The sequence below is a fragment of the Saccostrea echinata genome, unplaced genomic scaffold (assembly GCF_033153115.1).
Source record: "Saccostrea echinata isolate AGI-Se365-2 ecotype Australia unplaced genomic scaffold, CSIRO_AGI_Sech_v1 ptg000010l, whole genome shotgun sequence".
NCBI lineage: Eukaryota > Metazoa > Mollusca > Bivalvia > Ostreida > Ostreidae > Saccostrea > Saccostrea echinata.
This window is the reverse complement of record NW_026889759.1, coordinates 10,477,449-10,499,663: the sequence shown is the minus strand read 5'-3', so window position 1 is coordinate 10,499,663 and position 22,215 is coordinate 10,477,449. Positions and strand designations below refer to the sequence as shown.

Here is a 22,215-nt window from a genome sequence, read left to right as displayed (position 1 = left end):
GAGATGGTACAGGAAGATCGAAATAAGGCTGCGAGAAATTGCGTTATACAACTCATACATTCTTGAGGGATCGGTAATTGAACACAATCCACAGAACAAGTGTAAGAGGGATCTACTCAGTTACTATCTTGACGTCGCCCATCAGTTGATTGGAGCCTATCGACAGGAGAGGAGGGGATTCAAGCGCCCAAGAACTGTTGATGTGGAACCAGAAATGTGACTTGATGAGAAATCTCACTGGCCTGGACCAACAGGAAGTACCAACACTGTGTGTGTTGTATGCAATAAAAAGCATACTGCTTATAGAAACAGCCACCCTGGATGCACACTTCCAGAAAACCCAAACAAGAGAACTAAAACGACAATGAAATACGAAAAGTGTAATGTCCCACTGTGTTGCAATTTGAGGAACACATGGCTCAAAGACTATCATACCAAACTTTACTTTTGGCAATAACCATGCTGAAAAGGGAAAAAAATGAGACTTTTGACAGTTTGAAGTCCAGTATTGAACACTTTCTGTAAAGCTGTGATTGGAGAAACAGGACTGATTTGTGAAAAAAAACACGTGATTTAATCTGGATTTTTGATAATATGTGTTGATATAACTATATTATGTTACATATCATTCTATTCAGGAAATATTCTTTAAAATTATGGTAAGAAATCTAATCAATTTGAAACTTTATAGCAGCAAATTTTTAAAAGTTTGTCAAAATTTTTGAAGTTTTAATTTTTTTTTAAATTATTCTTTTATATTATTGTACATAAAAAGTCTGTGAGCCAATGCTCACTAGTAATACCCCCGCTCTGATGTGAATATACACTCTAAGCATGGATAAACAGGAAGTTGACATCGGATTTATACAAAAATAAATTGCACCATATGGCATGCCTAAACAAAGAGTTTGTTAATTTCAAGCATCTGCGATGAGTAGTTGCTTAGAAAACCGTGATGAAAATTTGCTATGTATGGTACGGACAGATGCACAGATAAACAGGAAGTTGACATCGGATTCATACAAAAATGAATCCCACCATATGGCATGCCTTAACAAAGAGTGTGATAAAATTTCAAGCATCTGCGATGAGTAGTTGCTGAGAAAACTGTGACGAAAATTTGTTATGTATGGTACGGACAGATGCGCAGATAAACAGGAAGTTGACCACAGATTTGTACAAAAATAAATTCCACCATATGGCATGCCTAAACAAAGAGTGTGTTAAAATTTCAAGCACCTGCGAAGAGTAGTTGCTGAGAAAACTGTGACGAAAAATTTGTTATGGACAGACAGACAGACACACAAGGGTAAAACAGTATACCCCCCTCTCCTTCGGAGTGGGGGTATAATAAATGTTGATTATAACTGCATATTCTGAAAAGCAGAATGTCTGTCTGATCTTTACAATGATGTATCACTTAATAAAATTGTCAAAGAAATAAAGATGTTATGATGATTTTTATAATGGTGACCATTTTTGCTACTGATGGCCTAAGTTACTCAGTGTACCAGGGGTTAGTTGATAAAAGTTACTCAGTGTTGAAAGAGTTAAGGGCTCAGTCTCATTTCACCAGATATTGTGAAAGTACAAAGGCGATCAAGACTAAGCTTTAGACAGTTCTACTGAATAGATGATGGATATTATCATGATAAAACAAATCTTTATAAGTTGATGTTATTTCTAACTTCCTCATTCTTGAAAATAAAGCTCTGTAAATTTCTTTAATATATGTTCAGACTCGGACAAGTTCATAAGGAATTCAGACAATGTCATTTCTTGGCAACTTATCCAACAACAAATCCACTTAACTTGTCAGCAAGTGTGAAATTGACAACCCATTCCACTGTCAACAAAGACATTTCCACTTGACTTCAGAAACCATGACTGATGTTGCCATTGTGGTAGCCATCATCAAGAACACTGAAGTCAAGCAGCAGAGAATGAAGAGGAGAGGGAGGAAGAACATGAAGACCCCCAAACAGCACTAACACTGAAGATATAAGACTATGAAAGTTATTTATAACTGGCTTCAAATGAAAGAGAAAACAGAAGACCTTGTGCTGGACTGCCTTGTGATAACATTCGATCAACATTTAAGCACCACACTAGCATAACATGAGTGTTTTGCAAGACAGTGACCATGTGTCCCAGTGAAAAATTCCAGAGGGCTATATAGTGATCCTGTGTTGTTCTGTGCTACGACAGAAGTGCGTGTATTTTTCTATTCAGATTTAATTTTGTTTTAATAATTAAGTGTATAAACTGAGGTTAAATTAAATTGTACAAATTTCATTTTCATCATTCTTGCAACGACCACTTTTAAATTCACTCTGTATAAGCATATCCAGTTATGTATGAACGCTTGTCAATGCTCCTTATGAGCAAAATATATGTACCGTTATAATGTGACGCAAGTTACAATGAAAAGGGGGAAGACACCTCTTAGAATCTTTTTTTTTTTTTTTTTTATAAATTATATATTGCTATATATTTAAAAGAAATGATGAAAAGTTCCTACAATTAACACTATGACATGTTAACATTTCTTTAGTATTAAGGATAAAGTTTACCTTGTGAAAGTGCCAGGATATGTGTCAATCAAACAAGTTCCTGTATTCTAGTTTTAGTAATCTCCAGATAAAAGAAATTCCTAAAAAGGCTTTTATAATATTTCAGCATGAAATGCTCTAGCAACACGAGTAATGATATTATACTAAAAATTACAGAAAATATTAACTTCAATTCTGTGTCCAAACCCCTTCAAAACCTGAGAGAAACTTATCCCTTAAGACCCCAAAGTAACAGCTGTGGATAATTTAAATTATCTTCACAAATTATCAATGTGTCTAGTGAAATGCCATCTTTCCATAAATCAGAGCAGTTAGAAGGTATGTCACTTGGTGACAAGAAAACTTCCTGAACAGGGGAAAGAACTTGTTTGGAATGATAACCTAAGAACTGAAATTGTCTTCCTTACAATATTTCTACTTGCAATACTTCTGTATTATTACTGATTTCTTTAAAATGCCATGCTTTTCAAGGACAAAATTAATGTAAATACTTGACTACTGACATCTGAATCTGTATCAAATGCCAAGAAAATGCAGTGGTTTGAGATTTAAAAAAAAAAAACTGCATTTCTCAATCTACAACATTCCAGATTAATCACCATCAAAACATGCTGTTTAATGAAAACATTAAACAAATTTTGATGCTGATTAATCAGTTTACATGCAAATCCTAGTTGTAAAATTTCACTTACCTTAGAAATAGATGAAGCTATATTGATCATTAAACTGACTTGAATTAAAACACAGAAACTGAATTTTTATGATGCATTGTTTGCAGAAAAAAATTGTGTGAGATTGAAAAATTTAGTCTGATTTCCCTCAAGATTACTATAAATCTAAAATAAATGATTTTGCATATTTTTGTCAGATAGTAAAACATAATGTTTGGTATTGTTTATTAATTTATTGCATGTTAGAGCAATTTTTGACCTAACATTTTGTACCTTATAGTAATATAAAGTGAACTAGAACTAGAACTAAGTAAACGTCATGATCAAGATGACAAGAAAGAACTACAATCTGTTTATTTTGCATTTTAGGGTACTTTTGTATTTCATATACAGATAGTTGTTCAGAACTGGGACTGACAGTTTTCCTGTTCTAAAACAAAAGTTCATGGAAATGAAGATATCATGTTGTGTCTCTAACCTGAGATAAATCCTTGTGTCCTTGGGAAATATCTGGATATACTTATTAGTTACCATTACAGAAAGAGATGAAATGTTTATAGTAGAAATATCTTCCAAGTGTTAAATACATATCTCTATTCTAAAATTTATCTTTTTAAAGTTAAAATAAATGTCTATGCAAGCCTAACACTTTGTGTTTGTTCCAATTATCATGAGAGAGAGAGAAAGAATGATTTACAAAATACATGCTTAAAAATTGAAGTCTGAAAATGTGTGTAGGCTTCTTGTAATGAGTAAAAATATAGCCCATTGTAAAAGATATATAAACATAATATTAAGATTCTACAGTTTGTCATTAAAAACCAAATATGCAAATGTAAACACTGATTTCTGTAGGTCAGACATCAACAACAAACACAGTAAAATAATTCAGTTTTGATTGGGAGTGTTCTTTGAGATAACTAAATTTGTTATTTCATCTGAATAAAAATTGATAAATTTGTTTTATCAAAAAAAATATTTACATTTGCATACATTTTCCCTTGAACATATATCACTACAAATAAAATTAACATGCATTTTGTCATATAACATTGCAAAGTCAATGGTGGTCAACAAAATTTTACCAACATTATAATCAAATACAGGATTTCACTTTAATGGCTACAATCACTGGTACATAGTTACCAATGATATTTGAAAACGAAAGAGATTTCAGACTTTCAAAATTACTATTGTGTATGTATCAGTCATTAATATACATAAAATATCATTTTCTGACATTTATTGAGTTGTAAAAATGTAATTAGTGCACGAGTAAATCTATGTTAATTAATGACTGAAGGGAATGAGGCAATAAAATCATGTAACCACTGTTTTTACATTTTGTAACCAGTTTTTACATTTCAGTAAGTGTTTCAAAAATGAAGTTTTTTTTTTCTCTATATTAGAAGATTATTGATTCATAATTAAAGAACTAGGGTAGTGAAACAGTCGAAACAAAAATTTAAAAAGAGACATTATGTATATAATGGTTTTATGATATACAATTTGTATAGCTCAGTCAAATTTCTGTATTTCAAAGACTTTAAACAACATTATTGTTCAATACTAACTACAAGAAAGGGTCCACTAAAGTAACCCAAGAATAACTAAATGTAGACATCAGACCTTAGTCTTTGTGTCATGTCTTCTGTAAATGGAAACAGCCATCAACTTTTTCTGTCAGGCTACATGCAATTCCAGATCTGAAGGTAAAATAAGTTAACAATTACTCTTAATTTCATCTGTAGATTGTTTGGTGTAGGAGGCAGAATAAGTTCAGTACAATTTCATTATCAAGTTAATTTTGTTGTTTGTATTTCTAAAATTATAAAATCTAAAACTTAAAAATTCACTTCACACTGCCAATTTTTTTGAACTATGAAAATGACCAGAATGCATTCCAAAGTAATTACAGTTGAACTTTGGTATCTTGAATAGCATGGTTATTTCGAAGTGATATTTAAGTCCCAATTACTTATTCTTTAAGAATTTTACCCTGGATATCTTGAATCATTGGATATCTCGAAGTTTTTTCTTGGCCCCGTCGAGTACGAGATAACTAGGTTTGACTGTACCATTGAGATCAGGATGTATAAATATTGTCTATGTTGCTCCATTGAAAGAGACAATAGCCAACACCACATGGTAACAGGAATCATTCTCCATACTCACAGAACTCTAAAACAGAGTGAATTATCATATACAATGAACAAAATTGTACCACTGATTTAATCATGAATATGAGTATATTGGTAAAACCGTAAAATAACTTACTTACATTTGAATCAAAGTGCTGGATTTCACTTATTTCCCCATAATTAAACTCTGCTTTCATTAGCACTATATTATAATTTGAACCCACATTTACAAATGAACATTTAGTCACTGTTTTGAAAGAAATTAGATTCATATTTCTGTTTACTAGAATCTATTTCATATTTCTGTCTACTAGACAAATGAAAACTGTGATGGGTGTCTACCTACAATAAATCATGTGCAATTTATTACAAAAAAAAAGCTATGAAGCTCAAATGATTTCTTCCAAGTTAAACTATATTCATCTTCGCTAGCCAAGGGTTTCTGATACGCTACTCTCCTCATAAGCCCTTGGCCTACGGTGTTAAAAAAAGTTGGGTTTTTTTTCTCAACTTGAGATTGGAGTTGATTGACATCATTCGACCAATCAGCAATTGTTTTTTGTAAATGATGATATCTCAACTCTTTAATCTTGGTAATGAAAAACGCAAGTAAACAACGATCCATAAGATAACATCCCATTCTATGAATAGCTATTGTGTCATCCTATATCTTAAGCTACGTGCAAAATATGTGACTAAAAATCTATACTGAAGATGTAGATTTGCATTTAACATGTTTAAATAACAAATTAACATAACTCAATACCTTCTTGTTAATTATTCTTTAAAAACATTAATTTTTTTAAATACGCTTTATATTTCTGTTGATGATGCAATCTGTGTGTACCTGGTAAGAATCGTGATCACGTGACGAAAACAATCCCTTCTTTTGTCAGCACCATAGTCAAGGTTTTATGAGGAGAGTAACGAATCAGAAACCCTTGGCTAGTGAAGATGGACTAAATTAAGGCTTTAAGCATTGTGCTATGATTACCTGGATACAAAACAATGTTGGATAACAAACACCTGTTGAAATTCTCTGTTTTCTCCTCTCTCTTGAACATCAGCAGTCAGAGGAACACTGTCAAAACAAAAATAAAACAGGTTCTTAAGTATCTAGTATGAGGATCAGTCCCTGCATTCTTGAAGTTAGGATACCAAATGTATTTTTCTTGTAAAACAATCTCCACAAAAGTATAATAGTTACACTGTACAGGTGGCTAAATGTTCAATAGTAAAAGGATGGGAGATATTAATTCAATCAAGTTTCAATTACATTTCTTCCCTTTAACTTGTACATTGAAACCTGAACCGTATTTCAGAGTTTTCCCTAAGACCCGGCTACCGGCCAAGTTGACCACTTCAGTTGAAATAAAAAATTTAAACAAGATGTGTTTGTGAAACACTGATGCCCCCGTATGGCAGCTTATGGCAAAGGTTAAAGTTTCTCAAATGCAAGTCAAAATCCAGGCCAAAAGATAAAAAAATGTTAAATTTGATAGCCCTAGCTGCAACTGTTCAAAAGTTATGGCCAAGGTTAAAGTTTTTCGAAAGTATGTCAAACTCCTATGTGAAGGTCAAAGGGTCAAAGTGGTTGATATCTAAAGGAAGGTCTTGTCACAAGGATTACATATGTGAAGTATGAAAGCCCTAGCATCAACCATTCAAAAGTTATGGCCAAGGTTAAAGTTTTTAAAAAGTAGGTTAAACTCCTAGGTCAAGGTCAAAAGGTCAAAGTTGTTGGTATTCAAAGGAAGGTCTTGTCACAAGGAATACATAAGTGAAGTATGAAAGCTCTAGCTCTAACCGTTCAAAAGTTATGGCCAAGGTTAAAGTTTTTCAAAAGTAGTTCAAACTCCTAGGTCAAGGTCAAAGGGTCAAAAAGGTTGATATCCAGATGAAGGTCTTGTCACAAGGAATACACACGTGAAGTTTGAAACCCCAAGCACCAATTGTTCAAAAGTTATGGCCAAGGTTAAAGTTTTTCAAAAGTAGTTCAAACTCCTAGGTCAAGGTCAAAGGGTCAAAAAGGTTGATATCCAGATGAAGGTCTTGTCACAAGGAATACACACGTGAAGTTTGAAACCCCAAGCACCAATTGTTCAAAAGTTATGGCCAAGGTTAAAGTTTTTCAAAAGTAGGTCAAACTCCAAGGTCAAGGTCAAAAGGTCAAAATTGTTGGTATCCGAAGGAAGGCCTTGTCACAAAGAATACACATGTGAAGTTTGAAACCCCAAGCACCAACTGTTCAGAAGTTATGGCCAAGGTTAAAGTCTCATAAAATTTTGCAAAAGTGGGTCAAACTCCAAGGTCAAGGTCAAAAGGTCAAATATGATGGTACCCAAAGAAAGGTCTTGTCACAAGGAATACACATGTGAAATATGAAAGTCATAGCTCCAACCAATCAAAAGTTATGGGCAAGGTTAAAGTTGACAACAGACAGACAGACAAACAGACAAACAGATAAAGAGACAAACAGATAAACAGACAAACAGTCTTGTCACAAGGAATACACATGTGAAATATGAAAGTCATAGCTCCAACCAATCAAAAGTTATGGGCAAGGTTAAAGTTGACAACAGACAGACAGACAAACAGACAAACAGATAAACAGACAAACAGATAAACAGACAAACAGACAGACAGGACAAAAACAATATACCCCCGGGATCTTTCGATCCGGGGGCATAAAAATAATTGTTGCAAGACAATAGACACAGAGATTGTTCATAAACCTCAACCCCAAGCATGTTACAATTGATCTTCAACCCTTTACTTTGACATAAAGGGAAAATGCTGTATTGGAGAATAACTCAATAATTACTTGTTTTTTTCTTCCCTCATACATTTAAGATCTCTCAGTAACTCGGAAAAATGCATCAAAAAGAAAAATAGCCATCAACTGCTTGAACGATTGCTCCATGTAACAAATGTTGAAAAAGGTAACTGAATTATTTGCAAGGGGGCAGGGTCAGTTTTTCTTCTTTTATTTGATTTTTTCTCCCCAAGGGGAGTGGGCCGATCCTGGAGGTACTGCAATACCAGGCCAACCCGTGGCGAGAGCGGAGCAAGCCCCTGACATCTCACCTCATGCCAAAAATCAGTTTAATATCGTAGTTCCCATGTAGGGAACGTATCAGATATTAAGCTGATAAGAACAGATACTACACTTTGATCTTAGCCAAAAGGCCGAGAAGCGATAAGGACTTCAGGTGCAGGAAGGTTTAAATATCCTGTAAACTTGTCGTAACTCTTATTTATATGTATTTGCATTCTTTCACATAAAATGCCAAGTTTTTAAAGTAATTTTCAAAAAAAAATGCCTTTTTTCCATGACTTAAAATAATTATCATATATCAAAAGTTCTTGTAAAATTTCATTAGTTTTTCAGTGTCAATTAATCAAATGTTAAATAAATTGAATGTGTTGGTCATTCACTTTTGTTAACCTAGTTCATTTTCCTTGATACTTAACAGAACTCAATAGAGGGCGCTGTTTACATAAACACTGCTTTTCAATGGCAAAGTGTAAACACCGATTTCTACAGGTAGCTAGACAATTCCTAAAAATGAATAATTAAGATATTGCTAGAGCTTGTTGCTTATTCTTAGAATTTAACATAAACCAAGAAAACTGCTATCTGGAATATAATATTTATTAATTACAATGATGAAGCTTAAAGCTTGTGTCTTGTACATATATTTAAAATAAATGTTAGGTACATAAAAATTCTTGACAGCAGGGCAATATCATGTCCAGAAATGGCATATTAGAAGAAGAATAGATAAAGAGTTCTTAAGAAACAAAGTTGAACAGGACTGCAAGGGTTATCTCTCATGCATTAATTAGCTCCCCACTGTTGATATGATGAATTTACACAACTATACACAGCATGAAAACAACACTGGAATAGACAGGGTATAATGTCAGAAGAAATATGAACATCTCAATCCAGAAAATTCAGCAGTGAACTAAGATAATCAAGATTATGCATATGAGCTGCCAACATTTATGCAATATCCCATGGCTGTAGGAACCGGGGGGGGGGGGGGGGGGGGGGGGGCATACCCCCCCAATAATTTTGCCGATATATAGGTTACTATGGAAAACATAGCTACTATATGATTGTGCCCCCTCAATAAGAACGTCTGATGACCTTTTTTGTTTTTTTTTTTTTTTTTGCTTGTCAAGGAATTTTTGGTTGATGGTGCCCCCTCAACTGAAAATGTATGGCTGTGCCCCCTCAAACTGAAATTGCTTCCTACTGGCCTGTATCCAGTGCTCCAAGTTACACTTACAATCAGGTTGCTAAATTGCAACCTTATATTATTTTTGGTGCCATTTAAAAATTTCTGATTGCCATCAACAAATACAGAACTTCGGTATCTTGAACACTGATATCTCGAATACCATGGATATGTTGAAGTGATTTGGGAGTCCCATCTACTTATTTTACCCTCAATATCTCGAATCCTCGGATATCTTGAAGTTTTTCTCGGTCCCATTGAGTTCAAGGTAATGAGGTTTGATTGTACATGTATTTTTACTCTTTATGGCAATTTCTTTAAATATACAGCATACACATGAAATGCAAGGAGATGAATTGATAGTTGATACAAGGTGGATCCCTATTGAGGCAGGACTCCACTACTTGACCAAATGCTTCACAAAGAGTGTCACTTTCAAATAAGTTTAAGACATGAAGTCATGATGCCTTTGTTCTACAACACTACAATCAAACTACATTAGCAATAACCCATGCTGTCATAACATTATGTAATCTAGATCCTAACAACACTTTATTAAAATTATTTAAGATTATGTCTATTCAAATATTTTCTCAATAGAGAAAAAACTAAAAAGTAGGATCATAAAGATGAACTATTTCTCAGTCATAAAAATGCTTTAACTTCTAACTGCAAAATCAATTTTCTGGTTGCAAATTTGACCATTTCAGTACGTTGCAACTTTGAGCACTGAATAAGTTAACATAAGAATCTATTTTTTAAAACATGATTTTCATCAATAGAGTACATACCATGGATACAAAACTATATACTACTTTTGATATTAATATTACAACATGCAGCCAGAAAAATTTATATGAACTAGTTTTAGTCGCAACTTTGGGCACTGAATAACATTTGAATCTATTTTAAACATGATTTTCATCAATAGAGTACACTCAGAGATAGTATACACATATGGATACAAAACTATAAATTACTTTTTAGGGATGCACGATTTTATCCGTATACCGGTATATCGCGATTTTTTATTGCGTGATACATATCGTGATACGGAGACTAAAATACCCGTATTTGGTACATAACTATAAATTGAGGTAATTATTTATTTATTTGTTCAAGTTATTGAATGACAATTACAGGAAAGGCAAAAAAATGTTGAAAACTGTTAACAGTTAAACAACGGCATACAAACATGCTTTATATTAAATAAATAAAAATATAAATGGTAAAGTTATGTTTCTATGGCATATATTTAAGAAATATTATGGAAATTCATTTGAAATTGTAGTAAAAATTGCGTGTGAAAATATCGTGATATATCACGATACAAAATTTGCCGATACCCATCTCTACTACTTTTGATATTAGTATTACAACAGCCAGAAAAATTTATATGAACTAGGGCTATAACACTGAACATATCACCTAAAATGTCATCTTCAATTATGCTTCTTTTTTTTTTGGGGGGGGGGGGGGGGGGTTACCCATGAATGTGAAATAAAAATACCTATTTAGAATTCAAGTTGAAGCACTTTACTCTTTAATAAGCTTGCATGTGAACCACACTTTCAAATAAAGAAATCAGGAATCTATATAGAGTTGGTCTGAATGGAACATTTCTGTCTTTTTGGTATATGCAACTTTCATAGTTCTTTCCCCCCATTTGTTAAACACAAAACATGGCATTTTTGAATATGGCAGATATTAAGTATTTTAAGTAGTATGGATTCAATATTTAAAAAAAAAAACTATTCCCATCAGTCCAAGTCAAATGATTTTGCTCCAAAGTAAGCCATGTAATATTTTATCCAACATTTCTATGTTGGAATTCTCCAGCAATATTTAAAAAACCTTTTCAGGTTTGAACAGATAGAAAAACAATTTCATTGCATTCAAAAACATTTAATATATTAGATTTTATATGCTAGACACGAGGAATTTTTCAAGACAAATTTGAACAAGGAATTTTTAAAGACAAATTTTGAACAACATACAAGTTTTTCAAACTCTGAATACACATCCCTTTCTTAATTTAATAAACAACTTACCTTGTACTTTTTGAAATAAATATCCATATATCACTCAAAATGCGTAATCTGATCATGGATTTCACCATGAAAATATTGCAAATTACACAAAAAATCAATGCTTTCTACAAATACACTCGGCAAAAATACCTGATACTAACTGTAACTTAAGCTCAATGAATTCAAAACACAGTCACCTTAAATTTTCTGGATAACAACCTGCTTGAAACTAATTTCTTGGTATGGCAACAACAATCATTATGACGTCTACACTATTATGACATCACAGTTATGCCAAGTGCATATGATAACATGAGTATCATCATCCTAAACAAAATTATCAAAATTATACCTTTTATAGTTTTCTTCAGTTCTGTCAGAGATATTTATATGTCTCTGGTTCTGTTGCATTGCTGTAAAGAGATATGTTAAGACCAATTCCAGATTTTCATGCTGCTGCCATAGTCTCTGATAACAAAAGCATCCATATCTGATGTACGCCTCCTCCAATCTCAATGTAAACACTAAAAACTGCGTGCTCTGCAAAATAATATTCCAATAGTAAATTATTACATCAGTAGATCTATAAAGAATTTTTTAAAATTGTCAGGAAAACAACTGTGTACCTCAAAACTGATCTCCAGACTTTTTACTGTATCCAGAGGTATGACTATGAGTATCGCATTTCATTTCGCGCCATGTGCCATACAGTATAAAATTTGCATGAGGAGAGGGCAGGTTTCCGGATATGTCTATATTACATGGGCGCGTTTCATTGTCAACAACTATACTGTAACTGCGTTTCCTTTTTATTTTTTTACGATTTTAATCATTCATTTTATTATAATGGTAAGAAAAATTCTATATTCTAAGAATGTAAACACAATTTTATACCGGAAATAAAAAAATTCCTTTGTGAATGTCTTTTTATCTTCCATTGATGGTTTCCGATTTGAGGAATTAACAACGTGATTGACCAAAACAGCTAATACTCAACACATTTTACACATCTATTGGAATTCACTTAATCAGTACCCTTGTATATTTATTGATTTTTGAAAGGTGAGCAAGGCATTTTCATCTTTATTGCTTATATAAAAATAATTTCATCCTACTTAAAAAAAATAATCATGTCCGACAAAATCTCTAGATTAAGCTGCAGAGCTTGAATTATCTATTCAGAGTAGCTTGATTTAGCTATTTTAAAGTTGCAGTTTACAAATGTGTTATCATTGAAACCCAAGGATTTTCTCTCCGCTACACAAGTCCCAACAGTTTTGCCCCATTACAGGGTAACAAATAACTTTTAAAACCTGAGGGGCCATGTGCAGGTCCAGGAAAATCACTATATTTAGCTATATAGTTTAATTTACCTATATAGCTTTATTTACCTATATAATATAGCTTTATTTAGCTATTTTAGAATAAGTTTCTGTTTTATGAAAAGCAAAAAAAAAGTCGCATGAAAATTATGGCTGATATTTTTTTTTAAAAGGTTTGATAAAAACAACCTAGGGCATAGATAGTAAAAACATTGCCTCTTTAAAACACTTTTTAACCAAAAAATGCATCTCTATTGTTTGGATAGCTGTCCATTACTGGAAGTGCGATGAGGCATGACTAAGTGTGATTGCCTTGCATTGTGCTGAATTATTACCAATCAATAATATCTTGTTGACCAAAAATGCTTTTCTTTGTTAAAGTAGCTGCTTATTCATAGATTAACTGTTATACATAGCCCCAAAACTTTTAGATCTTTGATTGCAATTGCACAAAAGGAGAAACATTTTTAAAAGTGGGTTTTTGGTGAATTGTATTCAGTCCATTTCAAAGTTGAAAACTAATACTGCCTCATTATGCGACTTTTTGTCTGCTTTTCATAAAACAGAAATTTACTCTGAAATAGCAAAATAAAGCTATATTATATAGGTAAATAAAGCTATATAGGTAGATTAGCTATATAGCTAAATATAGTGATTTTCCTAGACCTGATGTGGGCCCCCAACTTTACAATTTTTCAGTAGCCCACATTGATATTTTGGGGCTCACAATTTTTTTTTCCACTTTCAAAAAAATTTCTCAATCTTTTCTATCAAAGTCTCGGAGAAGCATGCTCTGCTTTCCACTGTCTTTTATTTTTCTGTGGATTTCAACACCATTTATATGAAATTCCATGTTTTCTTTCGCTTTGAGACATCAGATGGTCAAAATGTTTACACAATTCTAGAAAATCTTTTGTAAGTATGGAACAGTGAAAACGAAAGTGCATTTCATAGTAGAAATAGACTATGGTTGGGTTCTGGAAAAGTTTCAATAAAATTCTTACTCACCATGTGGGCAATATAAATGTCCTCAAGAGTTAGTTGCCTATATAAGGAAAAAATTAATACTTGCATTTGTGAGTGGGTGAGTGCTTTTTTGCAAACCTGCAATTCCCTGTTAGCCCTGAGTGGTTTTTTTCCCCATTTCTCTTTTCACCCTGAGAGGATTTGCCCTGCATGGTTTAACCATATGCACAGTGTTTATATGGATTTCTGTTAAGTATCAGTGGTTGAAAAGTCAGTTGATCAGTGCAGGCAATGTTTAGATTAACAAACACTTTAAATTACCAGTAAATTTAATAATAAGTGGTTGATCAATACCCAAATTATTTCCAATTTCTTTCGCAGAAATATGACTGAAATATTGCCGACTCGGTATTAAAAAACAATTTATCAATCAATCTTCTTCCAATAAAGTACTGATCAGGAAACCTGATATATATCGTATTGATGCATGGTGGTGTGAAGAAAACAAGGTGGGTTTAAATGACTATTTACAGCTTGTATAAAAATAAATGGGTGGTTGATGATGTTGCTAGATATTCACCTTGAAGCTTTCTATGGTGGTGGATGTGACCAAATACAATTAAACGTCATTATCTTGAACTCCAAAGACCGAGAAAATACTTCGAGATAACTGAGGATTGGAGATATCCAGGGTATAATACTTAAGGAACAAGCAAATGGGACTTCAAAATGACTTCGACATATCCATGGTATTCAAGATATCTGTGTTGGAGATACCAAAATTCAACTGTATGTTGATAGAGAATTCCACACTGTCACATCGTATACCATCTGGAACAAAAGGATTTTTGGTATCCTAAGCTTCTGGCATATGGAGCTAGGAACATCAAACCATTACCCATGGTTGTAGTGGCTGCAACCAGGAGGAGTGGAGGGATTCAGTAAACTGGTGCACAGTGCGGTACACCATAACAGCTTTTGCTTGACCATAGCAGCTTTTGTTTGACCATGTTGTGTCTGGAGAGAGATCCATTTCAGCTGATTAACCTTATTAGTTGTGCTGCTAGTTGTCAAATGGCCTGATGTTACCATTTAAGCAGCTCATCTTTGAACCATCTCCAGTTTGTCAGTACTGTCTTTGGTGTAGGGATCCCAGATGGTACTTCCATTATTCCAAGATGGGCCTGACTAGGGTCTTATAGCATATCATGTGTTGACTATTTCAAGTTTTAAGTGCTAGTATTTTGATGGTTTTCTGGTGGGATTTCAATGTATTACAATTTTGTTTCTTAATGTGAGCATGGGACATCTTTATTAGTATCTAACCTTTGTATTTTTTATAGAAGCAAATGAAAATGAGCTTCAATTGTCTTTCCCGCATTTCAGTAAATATTACCTCGTAGATTTACAGGAACCACATGTTTGTAGTAAAATGTAATGTAGTAGACCATCAAGCTCTGCTATTCATTTATCAGATTGGACAACTGTTCAAGGTAAGGTCCACTGTGTGTCATAAAAATTGCCATATAAGGTAGATTTCTCAACTGCACAAGGTACATTTAATCACCTTCCTTATTTTGGTAACGTAAAACATGACATTTCCCAGGATGGAATTCCATCATCCATTTTTTCTCCCATCTCCACATCTCATAAGATCTTTTTGGAACTTGATTGAATCTTCTTCATTTTGTCACAGTCATCTGCAAATAAGCAGACAGTTTATTTCTTGGGCACATACTCTGGCAGATCAGTAACAAATAAAAGGAACAGGAGTGGTCCTAGGACACTTCCTTGGGGAGTTTTAATAAAAACCTATCCCTAGAGTTAAATAATGGCAATTGGCCACTGTTCACAAATTAATAGTTCAACCATTTAGATTCAAATACTTAAATAATATTGATACATTTTTTTTTAATCATTTTGCATGACTTGCATTCCTTATACATTGAGGAGAGTAACTCCTAATGAGTCCATTGTCAATAATTTTAAGTGATCAAATCCAGAGACATAAATAATATAGTTATCTCCATTCACAGTAAGTGATCTCCATAATTTATCAAATTTTGAACAAAATCAGATTCACTTTTCAATGTAAAATCATTACATCAATGCCTATTATAGTGTTGGATTGCTTCGAATGTCACATCCAAAACCTTCACCATAGTCCACATATACACAAGCATTATTAGCAATTTTTTGAAACTGCCTAGATCCACAGATCCCATTCAAATTGACATTGACTAGTGTATGAAGGGGATCAACATAGCTAATGGGAGTGAAACAACACAAAGATGAAACCCCTCATAGTGAACATGTTATCAGGGCAAACCCATAAGACTACATTCAAGGTGTAGTGTAATAGAGAGGAAACCTGTCGGTTCCATAGATAGTGATGTGATAGTTGTTCTGAAAGCAAGGCATAAAAGAAGCTTTTTTTTTGTCTCCAGAGCATTTGAAATCAACCTCCAAATTGTCTGATTATGGGACAACACATAGGTTTTTTGTGACAGTATAAAATTTACATACAGTTCACAGTTTTCTGCTTAGTATGTATAAGGTAAAGAGATGAAAATTACATCAAAGTCTTTTTTTAAATTGAACTTTGATTGAACTGGAAAGGGGGGTTACCAATGAAAGTCTGAAAAAAAAAATGAATTGAGATAAAAGAAGGTTTAAGGTGAAAGCATAATTCTTCAAGATGAAATGGGGTGATATTTTTGAGTTAAAATATTCTTCTTAATCATAATAAAGATCATTATTGCATGTCATGAGTTTTTTTTTTTTTTGTCCATTCTATTTCCACTTAGAATGGGCACAAAAACCTGTGACTTGCAGTGATGAATAAAGAGTTCCCACCTGACATGATGTATGTGCGAAATAACAATAACAAAATTCAAATAAGAGGATGACTTGGTGGTTCCAGTACAAATTAACATGATTTTGAATTCAAATTTTTAAATAAAAATGAGCAATGGCTTTGTGGTGCAAACTCAAAACTTTTGCACCAAAAGTCATCAATAGAAATTTTTTTTTTCAATGATAATGAATGCATTCTTTTTTTTTTTTTTTTTTTAATTTTTATTAAGGTTTTTTTAAAAAAAAATGTCTGAAACCAAGGAGGAAAAAATCCGTAGGCTGAACCAGGAACTGGAGGATTTTATAGCAGCTGAAGCAGCCAAATGTCAAAACAAGAAAAAAGAGGAAAAAAGCTTTGAAGAAGTTCTACAGGTATATTGAATTCAGTCAAAGTTTTAAGCAGAAGAGATTATGTACATTTCTGTTCAAATAAATAATACCCAGGTACTGAATTACAAAGGTATCATTTATCAACAATAAATGGTAGCAAATGTCAATATTTGTCCAGTCTTGTTCAAATGTAAAGAAAACAAAAAAAAAAGAAAAAAAAAAACAACGAATGATAATATGCAGGTTGTACATGTATGTAAAAATTGAAAAAAATTGTCATTTTTCATTTCAGGAAATTGAAACCCACCCAGCATTTCTCAAAGATATTGACTACTCAAAACCTCTTAGTAAAGAAATGGAAGGACTAATGCGATTGAAGTACGAGCAACAAGACCCAACCAGTTAGTACTCCATTGTCAACATGTTTTACTTGGTCTAGCATTATTACAGTATCATTAATTATTGTAACATTACCTAAAGTATTAAACAAGCACTAGTACATTCATTTACTACTGATAGATATTATTAATCATCAACATAAAATAAAAGGGAAAACTGCCACTGTGACAAAACATTGACACGGTGAAGGAAAGACAAATATTGCTTAATATTCATATACCATAGAAGGAGAATAATAATATTCAATTTAAGGACAAGTTATCTTGTATTAGCAATCAATTTTCTTTTCTAATGATATAAAAAAAATTTATGTGCTACGCCTCTTTGGTCTTTACTTGTTGAGAAAAGATGAATTTGAGTAGAGTACTACAGTATATTATGTAATGTTTGGTTTTATATTAATACACAATAGGCAATGCTGAGGCTTTCAAAGAGGATGGGAATGTTGAATTTAAGAAGAAGAAATATGACATAGCTGTGGAAAACTACACAGAAGGCATCAAGATAAAGTGTCCTGACAAAACTTTGAATGCTGTCTTGCATACAAACAGAGCAGCTGCCCAGTTCCACAAACGTAAGTCTACTACAGTCTCATCAAAGACTTCTTGTTAGATAATTATTTATCAATTAATTACAATACATGGGAAGTCTGATGGAGTGAACTTCTGAGTTCTTTCATTTTTGTAGAAAATTACAGATCAGCCCTTCAAGATGCAATCATTGCTCGGAAGTTCAAACCAGACCACATGAAAGCTATTGTAAGAGGTAGAGATTGTTTATACAACCAGGGATACTTTTTTTGTCACCTACAGAGCAGAGTGTCGCTTAGGGATCACTTTATCTGGTGTTTGTCTGTCTGCATGTCCATCTGTCACACCTTATATCTCGAGAACTGTTAGAGATATGGATTTGATATTTTGCACATGTATTGTGTGGCACTATGGCTTTTGTAAAATACCATGGTTACCAACCTTAAACTTGACCTTTGATCTACTTTTCAAAATAGTTCATAGTGCCAATATACAGCATATTTTTGAAATTTTTAATAGGTACATAAGTAAGCTTTAAAGCATGTGCATTGTTTGCCATCAAACATAAAAAATACCAATGTTATAGTCTACTTGACTTGTCTTTTGAATTTGGAGAGGCAGCGTTCTGATAATTAGCATTTAAATCACATGTTTATGAGCTCATGACACTGTACTTAGATATACATACATACTGCATGATATACATTTTATATCACACAAACTGAAATTTAAATACAATGAAAATACATCAGGATTGGTATACCAAATTAGATCATTGTAGACTGACAATTGAAGTAAAGACAGATGAAATCTCTTTGGAGGATTGTTGAAAATTTCAAAACATGGATTAATAAATTTCTAATAATTTCAATTTCATTATTCATTTTAGCTTTAAGGTTTGGAGAATCATATTTCCTGTAGTCTTCACTGAATTTTGTAGGTGCTCAGTGTTGTATGGAGATGAAGAAATACACAGAAGCTAGCTTATGGAGTGATCTTGGACTAGCTGTATCCTTTGTAGATAGCAAAAAATAGAAATAAAAAAAGGGCCCACCCTTAAGATTATTTTTGGTCCATCATATGTAGATTTGTTCAATAGAAACTAAGAAATCTTTAACTGAATATAGATAGAAGATACAAACACAGTTCTTTTGGACATAAAACAAAAAGCAGAAAAATTCAAGGTTGTGTATTTTCAACATTTATATAAAAAATCTAAAATTTACTGAAAAAATGTGAAATATATACATGTAATATTTTTATACCCTTGCTCTGAAGGAGAAGGGGGTATACTGTTTTACCCTTGTGTGTCTGTCTGTGTGTGTGTCTGCTTTCTGTTTGTAAAAAATTTCTGTCACAGTTTTCTCAGCAAGTTTTCATTGCAGATGCTTGAAATTTTAGCACACTCTTTGTTAAGGCATGCCCTACGGTCAGATTCATTTTTGTACCAATTCAGTGTCAATTTCCTATTTATGTGTCTGTCAGTACCAAATCCGCTGCATTTTTCTCAGCAAATACTCAAAGCAGATGCTTGAAATTCTAGCACTCTTTGTTTAGGCATGCCATATTGTGAGATTCATTTTTGTTCAAATCCACTGTTAACTTCCTTTATAGGTTGCATCTGTCCATATCAAATTTCTGTCACAGTTTTCTCAGCAACTACTCAAGGCAGATGCTAGAAATTTTAGCACACTCTTTGTTTAGACATGCCATATGTTGGGATTAATTTTTGTTTGAATCTGATGTCAACTTCCTGTTTACCCATGTGTCTGTCCGTACCAAATTTCCGTCGGAACTGAACTTCAGTATATTCACATGAGAGCGTATATTTACATCAGAGTGGGGGCATTACTAGTGAGCATTGGCTCACACACTTTTAGTTTTAATTGTAAAAGCTCTAAATTTTTCTCCTATATAGAGCATACAAGAAAAAGAAAAAAGAAAAGAACAAGCAAAAGAAAGAAAAGAATTTGTAGAGCACAAGAAACTTATAGACGCAATAATGGTGAGTTAAGAATGCTCAGATGTGTATTAAGTGAACAATTAGGAGTTTGCACATTCTTTGATATGTCAGGTTACTTGTAGTTACCCTTACAAATGGACAAGAGCTTCTAGCAACCACATTAAAAGCATACAATTATAAAAATTAGGAATAATTTTTCTTTAATGCATAATTTTAATTTTTTCATTCTAGAAAGTACATCAGGTATCAACTCACAAGTTTACCTAAATGATTTGATGGGAAAATCTATGAGTTTTGATTATGAAATTGTAGAGTCGTGGTATCAGGCTGGCTGGACTAGCTGAGAAGGGCTACGACCCTCTTCTCTTCACAAATGTTGAGCTACACAATCCTAGTGGAGCTATGGTTTACGTTGATGCTGACAGCACTGTTCACTGGCCTGTGTTGTTCATGTATCCAGAACACACACAGACAGATTACATAGAGGACTTTAATGAAAACCACACGTAAGTTTGCAGAGCAGCAATGGTTGATAAGTTTGTAGGGCAGCAATGGTTGATAAGTTTGTAGGGCATTAATGGTAAAGGTTGGTCCCACAGGGAATGCCTATTTTATGATGTCACCTGGGTCAATCAGTGATTGATTTTCACTTTTGTCAGTTGTGTAAAATTTTTTACATTTTCAAAATTCTTTTCCAGAATACAAAATCCCTTTTTCAAGCATTCTAATAACACAAAGCATCTTTGGATTGAGTGGGATTCAATTTTTTTTTTTTCAAATAAAAGCCTTGCTTTTTTCCAAGAGAACATTGTTAAGAAATAATAAATATAAGGTGAGGTCAGTTAAAAATCTTTTCTTTCAAGAAACACTTGAGTTGGAAATGACAAAACTATGTAGATTTCCTATAAAATGACAATTCAAGTTAAAATTGGCTGTAAAAAAGGATTCAGGTGAGCACTGTGGCCCATTGGCCTCAAGTCTATACTGTAGGTCACCAGAATTTTCACACCACCTTACTTTAAAATCACATATTAATGAGGGGTCAAAATTTTGAGGTTTAAGGAAAAAATATTGGTTCAAACGGATTCAATTTCATGGTTAAAGAAGTACAGCAAAATTACTCATTTTTGTGAGGGTTAATTTTTGTTGTTTTCATGGTATGAAGAAATCCATAAATTCAAGTCCTTTACAAAATTAAGAATTTCATATATATCATGAGGCAACATTTTTTCAACCACAAAATCAAATCTCTACAAACCAGTATTTTTTTTCAAACCTCAAAAAATTCACCCCACAATAATATGTGATTTTACAGAACACGAAAATCTCATAAATATAAAATGACTTACAGTATTACTGTTTGACTTACTAGTTGATTGATATCATCTGCAAAGATTGCATGAAAATTGATATATACATGTACTGATGTTTGGTATTACATTCTTTCCTTCCAGATTTCAAGATCACATCATACATATGTTTGGTCCAGAAGCTCCCCCTGCTTCTTGGGATCTTGACAAAAAATACAAACCAGAAAATTTATTGGTAAACTTTTTTTTTCTTTTATATACAACATGTATGCAAGTTGTATATTTTAAGTATTATGGATCAAAAAATAAAAGAATAAGATAAAATACTGTAGTTACTGTTACAAATTTGATGATAAATTTTTGATGTTATGAAAACTACAGCTTAAGGATATGGATCCCATATATGTATGCAACCGTAATCTATCTTGAATGTGTTTATATGTACTTCAGATATACTATGAAGACAAGGAGAAGACAACATTACACCAGATTCCACAATCTTGGACTTTATTGCAAGCTCTTAAAAATAAATGGCAAGTTATCATCTCCATATTGAAGATTTATTTCAAATTCACTACATCTGTATCGTTTGTGGACTGTTTTTTTATTCTACCCAAATAAACAATTTTTTCTACCACAAATCTTTATCTATTTCTGTATGTTAGATGAGAATATTATTACTTCATAACATAAAGAATTAGTTTTCCAGTATACATCAAAGTGAATCCACATTTTTATCTCCCTTTCTTTTGCAGGGTGTTGGTTGAAGCTGGTACTCCATGTTTTATTCTCCTCGTCAACAAATCACGATTCCAGGAACATTTTGTAAAAGAATACACAGTGATTTCTCATGAAAAATAAAAATCAAAACTTACTT

General features: G+C 32.9%; 1 protein-coding gene, 1 long non-coding RNA gene and 1 other non-coding gene across 3 annotated transcripts; 1 reads left to right on the top strand and 2 right to left on the bottom strand.

Moving 5' to 3' along the window:
- Positions 1 to 4,627: 4,627 nt before the first annotated feature.
- LOC133184720 (uncharacterized) lies at positions 4,628 to 12,173 on the bottom strand. Its single transcript, XR_009720850.1, has 4 exons — positions 12,015 to 12,173; positions 6,380 to 6,466; positions 5,243 to 5,425; positions 4,628 to 4,950 (listed from the first exon to the last, which is right to left on the bottom strand). It is a non-coding gene; the product is annotated as an uncharacterized LOC133184720 (long non-coding RNA).
- Positions 8,394 to 8,586, bottom strand: LOC133184757 (U2 spliceosomal RNA). The gene has a single exon (XR_009720855.1). It is a non-coding gene; the product is annotated as a U2 spliceosomal RNA (small nuclear RNA).
- A 486-nt stretch (positions 12,174 to 12,659) lies between the features above and the next one.
- LOC133184370 (tetratricopeptide repeat protein 4-like) lies at positions 12,660 to 22,212 on the top strand. The gene is made up of 12 exons (XM_061319418.1): positions 12,660 to 12,724; positions 17,037 to 17,178; positions 17,429 to 17,537; positions 17,948 to 18,109; positions 18,223 to 18,300; positions 19,006 to 19,073; positions 19,193 to 19,249; positions 19,984 to 20,070; positions 20,341 to 20,534; positions 21,483 to 21,573; positions 21,789 to 21,871; positions 22,094 to 22,212. Exons 2-12 carry the CDS (start codon positions 17,053 to 17,055, stop codon positions 22,197 to 22,199), a joined length of 1,161 nt encoding a protein of 386 aa, XP_061175402.1. The 5' UTR covers positions 12,660 to 12,724; positions 17,037 to 17,052; the 3' UTR covers positions 22,200 to 22,212.
- The last annotated feature ends 3 nt before the right edge of the window (positions 22,213 to 22,215 follow it).

Bases quoted from the DNA above. Each gene is read 5' to 3' on its own strand.
- LOC133184370 (XM_061319418.1), top strand. From the start codon at position 17,053: ATGTCTGAAACCAAGGAGGAAAAAATCCGTAGGCTGAACCAGGAACTG. The intron at 20,535-21,482 runs GTAAGTTTGCAG...CTTTCCTTCCAG, and splicing joins GACTTTAATGAAAACCACAC to ATTTCAAGATCACATCATAC. The intron at 21,574-21,788 runs GTAAACTTTTTT...TATGTACTTCAG, and splicing joins ACAAACCAGAAAATTTATTG to ATATACTATGAAGACAAGGA.